The 16,638-nt window shown below is 54.9% G+C and overlaps 1 protein-coding gene across 1 annotated transcript in view; it reads left to right on the plus strand.

Moving 5' to 3' along the window:
• Nucleotides 1–919: 919 nt before the first annotated feature.
• Nucleotides 920–16,638, plus strand: part of Nectin1 (nectin cell adhesion molecule 1) — a 60,624-nt gene continuing 44,905 nt past the window's right edge. The window contains exon 1 of the mRNA XM_041638500.1: nucleotides 920–2,068. Coding sequence (XP_041494434.1) covers nucleotides 1,993–2,068 — 76 coding nt within the window. The 5' untranslated portion in view covers nucleotides 920–1,992. The remainder of the gene's footprint in view (nucleotides 2,069–16,638) is intronic.

Below are 16,638 nucleotides of genomic sequence, written 5' to 3' on the forward strand. Positions count from 1 at the left end.
AGACCCAGTTTCGGGCAAGGACCAACTGTGAGACCACGCAATGCATTCCCAGGTCTGGCAGTTACTGGGTTAGAGAGTTGTTCCTGAGTTACGCATGTGACACCTAAAAGGCTACAGGGAGTGAGTGTTCGGGTGAGTGGAGTGGCTCCTTTGGGAGACCGAGCCCAGTAGAGGGAAAGGGTCACCCTCCTTTATCCTCCTGCCCCTCCTACTCCTGGAAAGAGAAATTTACATTTTATCTGAATGTGGCTGCTTCCGGGTGCCTCTGTGCCCTTGGGGCTGGGCAAAGGGCAAAGGGGGCGTTGTCTGGTCAGGCCTCCTGGGTGTGTTCTACTCTCTTGACTGGGAAACCCTGTCTGTCTGCCTCTCCCAGGCCAAGGATGGGGAACAGAAGGTCTAGGCTTCAGACTGCTAAGGGCCCCTCCAGCTCAGTCACCTTGGCAAGAAGCCACCCGGATGTGGTGGGTGGCGAACAGGATGGGGCGGAGAGTCCAGGCCGTTCTGGGACACCGACTGGATGGACCACTTTCGCGGGAATCCCGCAAACCGCTCAGAAACGAGGTGCGAGCAATGGTAGCCGACTTGGTTTCTTGTTCTTTGAGGGAAAGCAGAATGCTTCCATTTCGGGACAAGGACCCTCTGAAGGCAATGAGGATTATAAAGGACGTCCCACTAGAAACCTGAGTGCCCTGATCTCATCCACTAATGCTTTCCCTCCGCTTCTCCACAGCTTTCGCGGTTGATCCTCCGTTAAGCAGCTTCTGTCCTACGTCCACATCTCGGGGTGCAGATGCTTAGCCAGCTGAGTTCTAGACTGTTCTCTGTTTCTTTCTACCCGGGACCACTCTCTACGCCCTCCTCTGGGCCTTTGTTTCCTCATCTGTGAAATGGGCCCAGGGTTGGAGGAAAGGGCTAAAAAAGCCCCCGGAGCTCGGACAATGCCAGATCCAGCGTTCACACGGCTCCCCACGGCCGCCCCCTCCCCATCTTAACTCCACCCCTACCGAGCAGCTTCTCTCCATTGCCGGCCGCTAGGGGTCACTGCCTCCCTTTGTCAGCGACCGGGGAGGGCAGCCCGCCCTCCGGCCCTCTCCACGGCCGAAAGGCGACTCGAGGGGCATCTTGCTAGCGAAGGGGTCTGCGTGGGACCCCACGGCCACGCTCGCAGCCGCAGCTGCCTGGGTTGGGAGGTGCAGGAGCGCGGGCGGAGACCCGGCCAGGGTTGGGCCGGGCGCGTGGGAGCCAGGAGGGGGTTAACGCTAACCCCTCCCCCCGGGCTGACATCACGGGAGAGCGGGTGAGAGGCTGGTTCGGCGAGTGAGAGAAAGAGAGGGAGCGCAGCAAGCGCGGCTCGCCTCGGCTCCCAGGCAGCTCCACATTGTTGCGGATCGCCCGCACCGGGCGCAGCGGCAGCGGTGGGGACCCGTGGCGCACCCGGCTTGCTCCCCTCGCACCTCCAAGACCGCGCAGCCCGGAGCCTCGAGGGCAGCTGGCCGCCGTAGCCGCACACCACCGCCTGGGCCCCGAGCCCTCCGCACCGCCCGGCCACCCTCGGAGAACAGCCGGCCATGGACGCCTGCAAGTTGGAACCGAGCGGGAGGGTGTGAGTGCGCCCAGGGCCGGGAGCCTGCGCCGCGCTAGTAGGGCAGCCGGGCGCGCCGGGGGTGGGTCCCTCTCCCCAGCCCGGCTCTGCGTGGAAGAAGAGGGCGGGGACCGGATCGAAGAGGAGGAGAGCAGAGGAGGCGAAGGGGGCATGACTCGTGCAACTTGCGGCGGGCATCTGCTGAGGCTCTGAGCCGGCGGCAGCCCGGGCCCGGATTGCGGCCGCGAGGATCCCACCCAGCCCATCCCGCCCCGGCCGACGGCTGCGGCTGACCTGGATCCACCGAGCGCCAGCCGGCCGCCAGCGATCCGCCCTCGTCTTCCAGGCTGGTTTCTGGAGCGCGAGGAGCGCCCTCCTGGCCGCCCCTTTCGCCGGACCCCCGCCCTCCGATGGCTCGGATGGGGCTTGCGGGCGCCGTTGGACGCTGGTGGGGACTCGCTCTCGGTTTGGCCACCTTCTTCCCAGGTAAGGCGATCGCCTCTGCTTCCCACCCCCCATATCCCCCACCCAACCAGAGCCTCCTCGGGACTGGGAGCTGGATGACGGGCACGACTGGGTTGTAGGGAGCGAACGGAGCCAGAAAAGTTGGGTCACGCTTGGATGGGGGGGCAGGAGGTGGCACCGTGGAGAAAGGGGTTGAGAAGCCGAACAGCCTGCCCTGCAGGGAAGCAATCGGATGCACGTCTCTATGTAGCAAGAAAGCACTTTCTCCGCTTAGTTCTTCACAAAAATAATAATATGTAATAGGGTTCTATTTATTTAATAACCAGTTCTCAGCTCGAGAAGCAGTTTGGAAACACTGAGTGTTACATAAATGCAAAATAATCACGGTAATCACGGGCTTGGGGTATGAGACAACAGCCCCAGGGGGAGGGCGTCAGTCTCGGAGCTGGTGGGCTGTGGGCTTAGAAGGTTGCAGGGGGGCTTCGTTTCTTTTGGCGGCCTCTTGTCAGACGGTTTCGGGCTCGCGGGGGGGCCCCTGTTGTCCCACATCGCCCCACAGCGGGCGCTTGGAGCCGGCTCCTGCGGCACAAGCAGCTTCTTGCTCACCTGCGGTTCCTTTTCTGGAGGGTGAGGCCGGGCCGTTTTGGGATCTCAAACTCCCGGCCTTGCGCGGGACTGGGCTCCGCCTTGGAACTCCACTTCTAAAGCAGAGGGCTCCCCCAGGAGGAAGCTCCGTGGGCTTCATGCCAGCCAGGTGGCCGCATGACCCACTTTCCCGAGAGGCCCCGAAGGTGTCCCGCGAGTCTTTCCTCGAGGTGTGAGCTGCTGGCAGAAGAGGGGTTAACTCCGCGTCCGACCCTGAGGTGGCCCGTGGTGGCCCGTTCTGACGGATGGGGTGGGGGGCGGAGGCTGGGACCGGCCCAGGCATATTGTGCTGGGGAATGAACTGGAAAATGCGTTTAGGAGGCAAATCCTACCGAGTCCCCTTGCCTGGATTTAACCCCTTGTGTCCCTGGGGAAGCAACTGAGCTGCCAACAGGAAACTAATTTGGGTCAAGGTGGGGAAAGCATCTCTCTAGCCACCCCCCCCCCCCCGGAAACAAACCTGAGATGAGCTCTGGCCTTAGCAAGATGGGGCTTTGGGGGGCTAGGGGAAGCTTGACTGTAACTGGTGGTCGCCAGCCTGGGGTGGTAGAATACGGTGTTGGATTAAGAATATTGGCTTCCCAGCCAGTGTGATTCTTCAAGCTTGCCAGGCAGTTTGTTAGGAAGAGACTGGCCTGACTGTCCAGGTGTGGCTTGGATGCACTCCTGGAAGACAAGAGCCTGGCCTCATTTACTTCCTTTCCTGCCTCCTTCTGCCGGCCAGCTCACTGCTAGGGCACTGCACCTCTTTATCAGTGGTGGGTGCCAGGAAAGCGATTTGGGGAAGCAGGGGCATGGGTAGTGTGGAGTACTAGCCCCTTGAGTGTCCCAGGAGGGGGCATTCCACACTGTTCACAGGAACGTGCCGAACCCTCCGCCAGTATGGTCTGGGTGGTAATGAGAGGTTTTCATCCACTTTCTTGCTGCTGATGTCAAGTGCAGTACAGAGAGAAACTCAGCCTCTAGAATGTACCTGGTCAGCACAGGCTTAAGAGAACCTTTTAAATCCCTAACCCTTCCTAGAACCCAGAGCAAGGAGAACTCACCAAGAGCCCTAAGGATCCCTAGCACGCTAGGGGTTAACCTAATCCTGGGATGGACAAAGGGCCAGAGGATTTGAGGAAGGAGGCTCACCCCTCTCTATTTGTTGCTCTATTTCTCCGTTTTGGGTTGAAGCATGGGTTGAAGCATGTTTAATTCCATCCTTGGGGGTTAATGGCCCGATGTGCTCCGCCTACAAGACAGGGAGGTGACACTCACCTGGCTCAAAGCAGTTGCTCCCCCACCAAAAATCTAGCAAGAAGCTAGGATGCCCAGAAAGGAATCACAGCCCAGAGGTATTTTAGTAGGTGCTCTGCCACTGATTGTGACTGGTGAATGGGTGCCGTGGAGGCAACCGAAGTTCCTGGGCTCACCCAGCTCCTAGATGGAGCCTGTCTGCTGTCCTGCTTGCTTTCTGAGTCCGCTGTGACAGAAAGCGGCAGATATGGCTACACTCAGTCTGGTCCTCCGACTGAGAAGGCTGGAAGGCCCAGCTGGCACCCCATCCCCACTGTCCACCTTCCTCTCCCTTCCTCCGCTTCTTCCTACTCTGGCCTTTCTCTGGGGATTTGCCAGTCTGCTGCTCTTTCCTGGGTTCTCCTGGGCTGCGACAGGGAACACTGTGGAAGTGGAGAGGAAGGAGCCCCCAGTGTATGTGATGATTCCCGACTTCGTAACACAGCTGATCTGGCTCTTGAAGTGTACAAAGAGAAGTATGTTTCTGTATGATAGACAGTACAGGTAGGGTAGAAAGGGCCCAGGACTTTGTTCCCGGAGATGATAGGTTCCTTCCAGGGTGCTCACTTAGAGGAGAGGGTCAGTGTTACCCACAGTGTTACCAGAAGAGGATGGGGTGGAGAAGCTGCCTGGGAAGTAGGTGTCCCACCTATACCACACCCTCTCTAATTGGCTTCCCTACACCTTTGGTCTAGAAAGAAACCCACACCCTAGGTGTCAAGCTCACCATGCCAAGACCTATCAAGCCACAGCACCCATTCCTGGTGCTTTCCTTTGAAGCCCCCTGAGCTAAGCTGTTGGGTTCTTTTCCTTTTGCCTGTTTCTCAAAGACCATGGTGGGCTTGGATTTACTGGGCCAGGCATCATAGCAGCATCCATTCTCCTGGCCTGGGGTTTGCAGTGTCAAACACAGCCGTCTCCAGGCCTATTAGTCAGGTAGCCTTGCGGAGAGCGTCTGAGTCAGATTCAAGGCCTAACCCTCAAGGCTGGAGGGAAGGCTGGATACTGCAGAGCGTGAGCCCAGCAGTCCTGGCCGAGTGGTCTATAAGCTTTCTGAACCTGGACTAGTCCACGTAGCCAGTGGCTTCCTAAAGCAAGCTGGGACCAGTTGTAGGCTGCCGGTTCCTTCCTTGGCCACTTGGCTCTGCACATTGAGTCCACCTGGGCGATCGCCTGGGCTGCCTGGCCTGTGGGCCCAGTTGTAGGCTGCCAGCGTGGCTGTGCCCACAGCTGAGCCAGCGGGCTGGGTTGGAGGGCCAGAGGGTCGGCTCCCATTGCTGCATCTATGATGCTCCCATTGTTTAGCAGCTGACTAATGTTCATTGTTCAGCACAAATCGAAAACACCCAAGGGAGGTGTGACTGTAGCTTCTGCTCTTCTGATGGTATCTTTCCTGGTTAGCTTGGCAAATTGAAAACCTCTCTACTGAGGAAGGGGCAGAGAGGTGTCTGCATCACCTGTTGGGCCTTTTTTTTTTTTTCACCTTTAACTTTGAACAGTAGCCAGCACTCCAGGTAAGAATGTTCTGTAGCCAGTTGTGGGACTTGGCCTCTAACATTCTGACAGGCTCGCCTTTGCTCCAGAGTGGGTGTGTATACACACATGTGCATGGGGCTCTGTGTGGTGATGTTGGTCACCTCCAATTCACTGTTACAAGCACAGATATGCAAGAACTAGAATTAGTTAGTATCTGTATTCATATTTGCGATTACCATGGAACTGGGGCTGTAAGTACCAAATGCATGTTCACACATAACTGACTTTTTATGGCATCCGGATGGGTTGCATCGGTAGCTTTGAGCCTTGACAATGCCTGTGTCTACCTCAGTGACTTGAGGGTGACTTCGGGAAGAGACCCAGAATTTGCTCTTAGCTAGCTTACTCCAGGAAAAACTGCCGGGTCCCAGGAAGCCTTTGTGCTGCTTTCTTGCTTCTCTGTCCTTGGCTTTCCCCTAAATCCTTACAGGGAAGAGCACAAGACCTTGACGACACCTGGAAAGGCTTCTCTCTTCTTGTGAACCTTCTGTTGTCTCCTCTGTTCTCCCTTCAGCCATCAGAGCAATGCTGGAGCCATAATGGGCCTGGCCTACTCCATAGGTTCTCAAGATCCTGAAATGTCTGGAAGGGGCCAGGGGACATAGGTTTTCAGTTCCTCCTTATGGATCTTTGCTTCCTGCATGGGCACTTAGGGAAAGGAATTTGGGGGAGTTAGGTACCACACTGTCCTTTTTCAAAGATAGCAAGTCGTTTGGTTCCTGTAAGAAGTCTGCAGAGCCGGGTGGGTGGCCAGGTCAGCAACATGAATGTACCTGAGAGAATCCTAGGCTTGGGCAATAGAAGGAGAGAGCCCATTTGTTAGAAAAGGAGGTGGCAGGAAGAAACAAGGAATAGGACACAGTGGTCTTGGGGGCTTAGCCTCCTCACCCAAGCCTAGCACACAAGTATTCCCCTGGGCTGCCGACCCCACTCCATAGAGAACAAGCCCACAGAGCCAACAGCAGATGTGCTGGCTGAGACAGGAGGTAACTTAAGATCTGAGCCAGATCACCTTGCAGAGGGAATGCCCTGAGCTGGAGATAACACCCCTGCATCCAGTTAACCCTTGAAGCTCCGAGTGCCTGGTGGAGCTAGAAGAGGAAAATGAAGAAGTGTGAGACAATGTGTCAGATACACTCTCAGAACCTCGACCCTTCCACAAGCAGAGGCAAACCCAGTGTAACAGGAGAGATCCAAGACAGACCCAGAGACTGTGTGATAGGTAGGGTCTTGAGGGCAATTGGTAGGTAATCTTTATCCTGGGAAATGCAGAAGAGGAAGTTATAGGGTTTTATTCTCCAGGGGTAGGGCATGAGAACTGTGCCTTTCTCAGACTCTCAGAAGAAGGCAGAGAAGCAGGTCGCTTAGCTGTCCTCCCGTAACCAAGTATTCACCCCATCTTGGTGGCCCAACTTAGTGAAAACTGGCCAAGCTAGGTTGGAATCCCAGCTCTACTGATGACTAGTTGAGAAACCTTAGCAGGGTTGCTGCATAAGCCTCAGGTTTCCTATCTGTAAAATGGAACTAAATGTTGCTATGATATCCAGGCTTTCAAGGAAAGATGGAGAATGATGAACTAAAAGCATTTAGCTTAAGGCTAGCATGTGATAGCATGAAATAATGAAGAGCCCAGGTTCTCTCCCAATGTCTTTCCTCTGAGTGGCCCTGCCCCTATTTGGGCATGATGCTGCAGCCACCTGGGAGCTGCTGGCACGGTGGGAGGACTCGGGTGGCCTGACTGGCTGAAGATACCTGCCCAGGCCAGTCCAGTGGAGGCTGGGTACTCCACAGGCAGCAGGTGCTGGGCAGCCTTTGTTCTGCAGCATGTTGCCCAGGGCTCTCCAGGCACCGGCTTCACTCCCTGGCTGCAGCCCAGCTGGGGCACCATTGCCCATCTGGAGTGCTTGCAGAGGCAGCGGCCCAGGGCTGGCAGGGAGAGCCTGGGACTCTCTGCCCCCTGCTTTTCTTTAAACTTCTACATCTGAGGGGAGGGGAGATAACAGCTCTTGGTGAGGCAGTAGAGGCCAGGTAAAGAGAGTCCTTCCTGGGGTTACCTCCTTCTCTTCCTGGTATTCCACTAAATTGTCATGAAAATAATGCAGATGGAACCCGTGTGTGGTGGGTACCACTCTCCACTCGGAGCTTCAGCTAGAATTCGCGTGAGTTGTGTTAGAATTAATATTGTTTTCTTTTCACAAACAAAGAAAGTGGATCTTAGTTTGATGACGTGTTGCCTTCCCATGCGAGTGTGGCCATTATTAGGCACCAGGCTTCTGGGGTGAATCCAGTAGACCAGAAAGAAGGAACAAGCTGGGATGGGCACACAGAAGGGGTTGAGCCAGGTCACCATTGTCTCCATGATATAGTCATTGGCTTTGTCAGCCACCACCAGCTGCCACCTTCCTGCCCTACAGCAGGTACGGCAGCTCCTGGAGGAGGTGAGGGGTAAGTGGAAAACATGGAGAGTGCTTCTGGAGGTGACACAGAACCCAGGTTGGCACAGGGTAAGCCTACCAGTGGAGCGGTGAAGGAGAGGGAGACAGGGAGCATCCTCCCCTGGAAATGTGGGCTGAGACAAGGGCAGGGTCCTGAGGTGTGAGCGTGGGGCCCCAGGGTATGGGCATGCCAGGACAGGGTGTGGGCTTGGCTCAGGCAGAAAGCAGGAGCCCAGAAAGCATCATGGGGTGGATGGAGCACCCAAGAGAGGTTTGGGGGTACAATTTGGCACTTTGAGTCAACTCCCTTGCCCGGACAACCCCCGCCACCTCTAGCCTACACAGACCCCAAATCACTCTCAGTTTATGAGGAGTCTCATTACCCAGCCACAGACAATAAAACCCGCCTGACCACTCTGGCCCGAATCTCATTAGAGGACATTAGTTCTGCTGGCTCGTGGCTCCTTTGGGACCCAGCTGCAGGCGTGGTCCAGGAAGCAAAATGGGCCATTGGCCATGGGCACAAGAATGTCCCATTGAGAGACTGAGGTCAATCGATGGGCTTAAATGGAGGCCATCCCTCCAAAGTCCTGGAATGCTTATTCCGCAAAGCTGGAAGCCAGCTGGACTCTCAGTTCTGCCCCCTGCCTGCAGGGAGAAGCCCCAGCTCCCTCCCGGCTGTTCCCTGAAAGGAGCTGACTGTAGGCTGCACCATCATCACCCCATAGATGAGGGCCCTTGGGACAGGGACAGCATACCATCCCCACATGCAACTGGAGCAGAGATACAACCCGGGGTCCTCAGTGGCCTTGGACTAAATCTTGGCCTGTCTTTCCATCCAAATGGCAGAGGGTAGAGGACTAGAGACCCTGTGGCCAAAGCATTTTCCTCATCTCTAACTGGAGTTTTCATCCAAGACTGAAAGAGCCAATTCCTACCAAGAACCACCTAGTACCCTTGGCATGAGTCCTGTCTCACCTGCTCCCTGGAGTTGGGTGCCTTGACCAGAGTTCTGTTCCCCAAAGATGGGGCTACCTGTTTCATAGCAGGCTCTAGTGCCCACGAACATCCAGCCTTGTTCTGCCTGTACCCCGTGTTCCTGTCTTATAGTCTCACCTGAAACCCAGACTACCAGGACACCAGCATGGCTCCATAGCTGTCAGCATAAAAAACAAACAAGATCCCTCTTGGTGCCTCGGGCTTATTGGGAAAATGCAGGCCAGACTCAAATAACTGGTGTGAGCACACTCAGGCTCCTGGGTCTGCCCTGCTCTCATAAGAGGGTCATGCAGGGCAGCCCACGCTTTGGCAGGTGAGCTGGTAGGACCGCCAGGTGAGTCAGTGGAGAGGGAAGCATGATCTCTTTGGGCAGACACAGTTAACTCTGCACTGAGGGAAGGGAGCAAGGGGCCAGTAATGGCTCCAGGGCATTCCCTGTAAGCCCCTTCAAGCCACTTCTGCTGTTTAAGTGACACTGGGATGGGGAGGTGGTGCCCCTCTATGCCTCTGAGCCACACCTCAGGTGTCACCCCCTCCCTGTCAACTGCTAAGACGAGTGTAAGAGAAGGTGCCTCCGGATCAAGCCACTGCTATGAACTCTGGTGACAGTATCCCCTTGGTGAGGATGCTACTGCAGCTCCTGGCTTATATCTGGCCCTGACTCCAGGCTCCCGTGTTCCCACACTCCCAGGATACACCTGAGAAGGACTCTTACAGCTCAGGAGCCTATGATGGCTGCTCCTTCCCTGCAGTGGCTCAGTGCCCTCGCCTGCACACTCCTCAGTTCAGGCCAAGTGTTTTCCCCACTCCAGTGCCTTTGCATCTTCCGTTCCTGCACCTTATCCACTATTTCCTTTAAAGGCTAACTCTACACACTAAATTTGAGCTAATAGCATCATGAAGCCTTCATGGTCCGCCCTCCGGCTGCGGATAACTTCTCTCATCAGCCTTGCCGTACCTCATTGGTGCCCCATCATTATTTGAACCTGGGCTTTATCTTCTTCACAAGGCCACGAGGACCTCTTGGTTGAATTTTCTCGTGGCCTAACGCTGGCCTAACGCGGAGCCAGCCCTGTAGTCGGCTAGGAGTGCTGCTGCGTGGATGGACAGGTGCATGAATAATAGTGATGGTGAGAGCAAAGTTGTATCCGGAGATCTTGGGTACCAGACACTGTTGGCAGCATCATCTAATAACGTATGATCATCACAGATCACGTGGAATGTTGATGGTAGATGCGGTGTGCCGACTTTTATGTCTGGAAGGATGAGACCCAGACAGGTTAGGTGACTTGCCTGTGGTCACTCAGCTGACGAGTGGCAGAGTCAGAGTTCGGGTCTAAGAAGTCAGACCCAGTGTCTATGATGCTTCCACTTGGCTGAGTTGCTTCTCTTCCAGAGCTTTGTGGGCAAATGGTGGAGGAGCCTGTTTGCTAAGCGTGGAGCATTTGCAAGATAGTACATTAAGAGTGGTTCAGCTCTGTGCTTAGAGTGCTACTGCTTACACCTGTGTCCCTTTGAGGATCGCACATAACCCCGTCCTGTGGTTGCATGGCCTGGGAGCTATGTGGTGTCCTTTTGCTATGTTAGAAGTTTTAGAAGCGCAATGAGTATGTTCCTGGACCATCCTGTCCCTTCTCATGTCCCTATCCCTCCTGGACCTCAGGAGTGTCCACTGGCTGTGCTGGAACAGATAAGATACCATGTTATCCTTCTTTCCTCCCTGAGTCTACACATTACCAGTGCCATTGTGGGCGCCTCCCACCATGCTCCATGAAGACACAAGAAGCAGGGCAGTGGCTTCTCTCAGTAAACTTCATAACAGGTATCAAGGTATCCTAGGTGGGTCCTGAGCTCATCTTAGGCTTCTGGAAGGTTCTATCCTTTGCTGTCTCCTAGGATTCCCAAAAGATAGAAAGGGAGGGGCCTCTGCAGGGGCGGGTTTAGGGTGTTCACCTGTGTAGGAAGCTTTGATCTCTTGGGATGAAAGGACCAGTGCTTCCTCTGCCCCAGGGAGGCCAAGGACCAGGAGCTGGAGGGGGGCAGTGCATCCCTGGGGCCTGGGATCCTCAGCCATGCAGTAGGGTACAGCCAGATAAAGATAAAGAATTGGAGAAGCCCAGCAGAGACAATCCTGAGAGTGAAAAACTCAAACCTTTCCCCAGGTTGTGGCTCAGGACTAACAATGGCCTCTGCACAGGACCTGAACACATTGCCCTCAGGGTCACCCAGAGCTAGTGCTTTTTCCTGGGCCCTCATGATCCTACAGGTCACCCAGTGGACTCTGGCCTCACGGCTCCACTGGCTTAATTGGGAAGTTAGCTGGGCTGAAGCAGAGTCATCTGATCGGTTCCGAAGCCAAAGAGAAATTCCTCCCAGACCCTCAGATTGTCCATGCTCCACTAGCTTGAATCATAATGCGGCCCCTGTGGCCCAAACACCAGCTGGAGCCATCCCAGACTGGAATCTACTTGAAAGCCCCCAGAAGAAGCAGACTTAGGATCTGCTTGGATCCTCCCCAAACCCGGGAATTGCCCAGTGATCACAAAGGAGCCCCCTACCCAGGAGGTTTTGCATCTATGGTGGCTGTATTGTACAGCTTTTCTGGGAGTCTCAATTGGAGCACAGGCAGGGACAGACATCTCCCAAGTGTAAATAAGATACTGATGGAGCAGCCACACCGTGCACGAGATGATTTTATTATTACTGCCCACCACCCCCGCCCTGAAGCGTCGCCATCTCATTGGCCTAGATTGCTGCATCTCTCAGAATGATGGATGGGCCTTCTCTCCCTTCCCAGGCAAGACAGCAGCCCTGCTACCCAGATACCTCCTACACAGCCCCTTCCTAAATTTATTCTTTGTGTCTGTGGTGCCCAGAGAGTCATCAGTGTCCTGAACCAGCTGAGCACTGATTATCTCCGACGACTTGATGGATGGGCCTTTAGGGGAACTTAGGCTACAGACCCTACTCCCCTGCTCCCTCCTCTGTCCCTGCCACAGCACCCTACCCAGTCCTCCCAGGAGGCAGATAATGGGCCTGGGTCTGCACTGAAGAGAAGCGGGGGTGATAAAGGAGGGGATGCAGTGACAATCCTTGGCGCCCACCTCACAGCGCTGCTGCCGCAGGGATAGCTGGGAATTCTCCATATCCAACCCGCCCCAAGCCCTGCATGGAGGCATCATTCCCAGGCAGCGCTTCTTACCGCATCCACGCCCTATCACTCCATTACCCCATCCCCTCAGCGCTGTGGACACGGTTTGCGCTGTGGTAATAATTTGTGTGGTTTATGTGTGTTTCTTCATGAGTGTTTTCATGTCTCCTGTGTGTGTACTAAGGAGGTTTATGATTGTGTATGTGTGCACACGTGAGGTCACATGTGATGTGTGTGTCTGCTCCTGATTAGCTGCTCGACATCTTCATGGGGGGGGGGGGAGCTCTTGCCAAACTACTGATGCTGGCTCAGAGTCTGGGTCCCAGAAGGTGAGAGGTAGCCCCTGACGACTGCTGCCTCCCCTAGCCAATGTCTGCTCTGCCCCCAGTGCCATGTAGAGACACTCGGAGGTCACTTGTAAATTTTTTTTTTCTCTATGATCAGTAACAACGTGTTTCACTATTTTTCTTCTCAAGACTGAACCCACAAGTTGTTTTGGTCGTAAGATTTTACGAGTGACCTGTGTTGGCCTGTGGATCAATGCCATACAACCTGTAAGCGTAGGTTCCCTTAACTGTTAGGTTTGGGTGGAGGCTTTGAAAGAGGAAGCAACTGAAAGCTGATAGAGAGCCTGGTGCCATGCCAGGGGCCATCATTAGCTCTTCATACATGGACCCTGAGCTTAGAGAAGGAAAATTCAGTCTCCAAAGGAGGGCCCCTTTCTAGCAGCAGTAACCTATCATATGGTCAAGATATCCCCTCCTCCAGGCTAGGGGCAGAGATGTGCCTTCCCTACCACCACCCCAGGGGGTCGCCTGGTGCCTCTTTGGGGCCATTTGGTCTCCTTTCTTAAGAAGTTGGAAGCCATGATTAAACGAGAGAGGCTCAAAATTCTGACTCTCCCACATACTCCTGACCACCCTTGTGCAAGCATGGTGCATTGCTACATTCCCTTGGAGATGGCGGCCAAGGACACAGCAGCACACATAATGTCCTGGCCAGCAGAGGATGGCATCAACCCTCTGCCCTCTGCCCTCACATACAGCATATGACACCTCAGGTGAATTCTCCCTTAGGCAAGAATGCCCACAACACAGATGCCTGGGAGGCTGTGTAGACAGAGTGTTGCAGCCTGGTGGGTCATGTCAATGCTCATCTCCCTGAATCTTCCCTGTTTAGAACTTAAGGATAGACGAGCTAGGTCAGGTTCTCCTACACCCTTCAAGGAGAGCCCCTGCTTCCCCACCAGTCCCAGAACTAGAGAGAGCCTCCCAGCAGAACCACAACTTAGGGAGTTTCCCTGTCCTGTCAAAGAGGGCAGAGCAGGTCGGTCAAAATTCTGGAGTCTCAGTATTAGAGGCAAAATCAAATTAAGTATTACCATGTTCACATCCTGAACCCCCTTACCCAAACCCCTTCCAGTTGGTAGAGCTTCCAGCTTCAGTGTGAACCCCTCTAGGGACAGGGAGCTCTCCACCCTCCTTGGAATCCCTACATTCCCCATACAACTATACCAAGATCTGTGTCCTGATACACCAGCTCCTTCACTGTCCCCTGAAATTGCCCGGGGCACATCTGATGCCCTTATCATCTGCTCAGAGAGGCCTCAAGCCATGTCTCTCTCCCCAACCCCTTGTCACACACCTCTCAGTCTCTGGTGCTGTCTTTGGGAACAATTGGTCTGGAGAGCTAGTAGCAGAAGTACTGCTCCAGACTGAACCCAGTGTGCCAGAAGTAGACTGAGCAGCCTGGGATTTTGGCCTCAATTCTCAGTTGACTGTGAGAGATCTAAGAGGAGGTGGAGTGGGCAGGCTGGCTTCACACCTCCCTCCATTGTCACCCCCATCCCTCACCCCTTCCCACCCCTGTTTTCTTTTGGATTAACTATAAATTGCAGTGGAAGATCGGCTTATCTCCCGTGGGAATTAAGGAATTAAGTTAGTGATGGGGAAAGGGGGATGGTGGTGGGAGCATATTGCAGAGGATCATGATGTGTGGGGTGGCCCTGAGGCTGCCTGGGGGCAGCCAGGGTGGTGGGATGGGACCCTTTCTGCCTGTGTCTGTTACCTGGGAGGTTGCAGGGTGGGGTGGGGCATGCTGTTTGTGGGCTCCAAGGTTCCTGTGCCCTCCTGGGGACCAAATTTCTGACTGCTTTGGAGAGTCGGGTGACCCCATGGGGTGCCGTAGGTGGAGTGATCTCCCAGTAGCCTCTCCTGTTTTCTGGTGTTTCATGACCCAGTACGGGCAGCAGCTCTGGGGCATGTCACAACACAGGAAGGGCCAGACCCAGCATGTGGCAGGGTGGGGCGCTCACTTTTTGGCACTAGGATACTGAAGCAAATTCTGCAGGTGTAAGTTCAAGGGCAGAGGTAGTCTGACCGAACTGTCCTGGCACCCACACAGCCACTGGGCTCCCAGTTCCCCAAAGCCAAGGCTGAGGGGGTCGATAAGCTTTCCTCTACTTCCAGGGCCACTCAGAAACCTTTTTGAGCATGCCAGGTGAGAGGTGAGGGGTCACCCAGGATCTACTCAACCTGCCTCCACCTTACCCAGCTCCTGCTTCCCTGAGACTGGCTACTCACTGATGCTTGCCGCCACGCCTGTCATTAGTCCCCTTCTAGCAGAGACGGTGTCTGATCGTTCTTCCCTCCTCTCCTTCAGACCCCCAGCCTGGTCCAAGCCTGAGTTTGGGGATGTAAGATGCTAACAGCAGTCAGCCAAGCCAGCCATTGGAGAGGTTGAAATGAAGACTTGGACAGGGCTGAGGACCTCCCTGTTCACTCAGACAAGCTGGGGACCTGTCCCAAACAACTGTCAATCCTGCGTGTAGGAGTCATTGGAGAGTAGCAGCCATCAGGGCACCGGAAGATAAGAGCCAGACCACAAGTAGCCTAATTGCACGGGTTTGGGGGTGGGGGTTGGGGGTGGGGGTTGTTCAACTTAGATGACAGAGGAAGCCTGAGCCTAAAGGTCTAGGCATTTGGGTTAATCTTTGGCAACTCTGGTTAATAAATCATTGGCAGTCTTGTCCCTAAATTTCAGCCCCTAATCCTAGTCTTTCTGCCTATGTCCAGGTCCCAGAAAAGAAGCCCCATCTGCTTGGTCCTGCCGCCTCCCCCACCCCCATCCCAGGCAAGAGCCTCCCATCATGCTCCCATCCCCCCAGTTGGTCTCTGGCACCCAGAATCAGCCTGCTGTGTAATCTCCAAGAGAGATTAGTGACCAGCCTTCCCTGCCCTCCCCCACAGGCTGTGGATGTCCCTAGATTCTTTCTGCTGGGAGGGCAGGCCACCCACAGAGGTCTCCAGGTACCCCAGAGAGCAAGGCTGCCATTATATGTGGGCCCTTTCTGCAGCCCTGTGGTGCCTGTAAGAGGAATGAGCCAATGGATACTCCTCGAGCCGCTCCAGGTACTGTGTGTCAAAAAGAAATGCTCAAAGCAACTAGAAACATGATTCGCGAGTTTATTCATGGACCATGTTGGGGGCACCTGAGACCAGTTTGTACCGGGGCCTGCCATGTAAGGTAAAAAGAGCAGGGGAGTCACATGTTCTGGGGTCCTAGCATTTTCTTCGTTGACTATGGGAGCACTTGCTGGTTCGAGGTTGGCCAGGTTTCCCGCCTCTGACTTATGATCTTGGGTATAATCCTGTCCTGGTGGCCCTTAGCACAGTTTCCCTAGCTGTTTTTACAAACCAGCCATCAGGGGACAGAGTGGTAGAAAGGGAAGCCAGAGAAAGGCCAGAGCTGAATGAAGGCAGGGCCCAGGGTGGACTCCCCTACTCTCCCTCATATGCATACACAAAGTGGGGGTCTATCCTCAAGACAGGGGGTTCCCAGCCCCTGGGAGTTGTGCGGAATGTCAGAACTGCTTGAGTGGATAAAGAGACTGGGATGGAGATGCAGAGAGCTGGCCTTCACGAGGGTGGGTCTAGAGGCTGCTCCAGGACAGAGAGCTTGACATTGAGCCCCGAAGCCTTAGGAGACAGACAGGGACAGCCCCAAGTGGAAGACCTGTGTGTGGAGGTGGGCATGGAGCCTTGGGAGGCCCTGAGGAAGGGGGAGGGCTAACGAGAAACCCTCCACCTCTTAGTTCACCCTGACCTGTGTGTAGTCCTGCACCCCAAGATCTTTACTCACCTGTCCCCCTCTGCCCAAGCTACTGCCCACCCTGGACTCTTCCCGTTTGTGCCATTGGAACCCCCAGCTCTGTTCGCTGTCCTTCCCTCTTTCCCCTTTGCTGCTGCAAGGCCTGGCACTGTCCTTGGGACACCTCTGAGCTCAGTACTGTCACTCTTCCCCAATGTCTTTCCCCATTCCTGAGCAGCCACTGATCACTGGCAGAATGAAGAGAAGTTTGAGCATACCACTGTCCCATCCCACTGGGAAGCCCTCATGGGCTCTTCATGCTGCCAACCTCAGTCCGTGCCCCACGATCTAGGCCATGCCTTTCAGCCTTAGCACTGCTCACTTGGAAGCCAGACATCCTTTGGCATGGGCACCCTGCACATGGAAGCACGTTTAGCAATTTCCCTGGCCTCTACTCA

Source organism: Microtus oregoni, unplaced genomic scaffold, assembly GCF_018167655.1.
Source record: "Microtus oregoni isolate MIOR12 unplaced genomic scaffold, Mior012 000055F_ref0000237, whole genome shotgun sequence".
NCBI lineage: Eukaryota > Metazoa > Chordata > Mammalia > Rodentia > Cricetidae > Microtus > Microtus oregoni.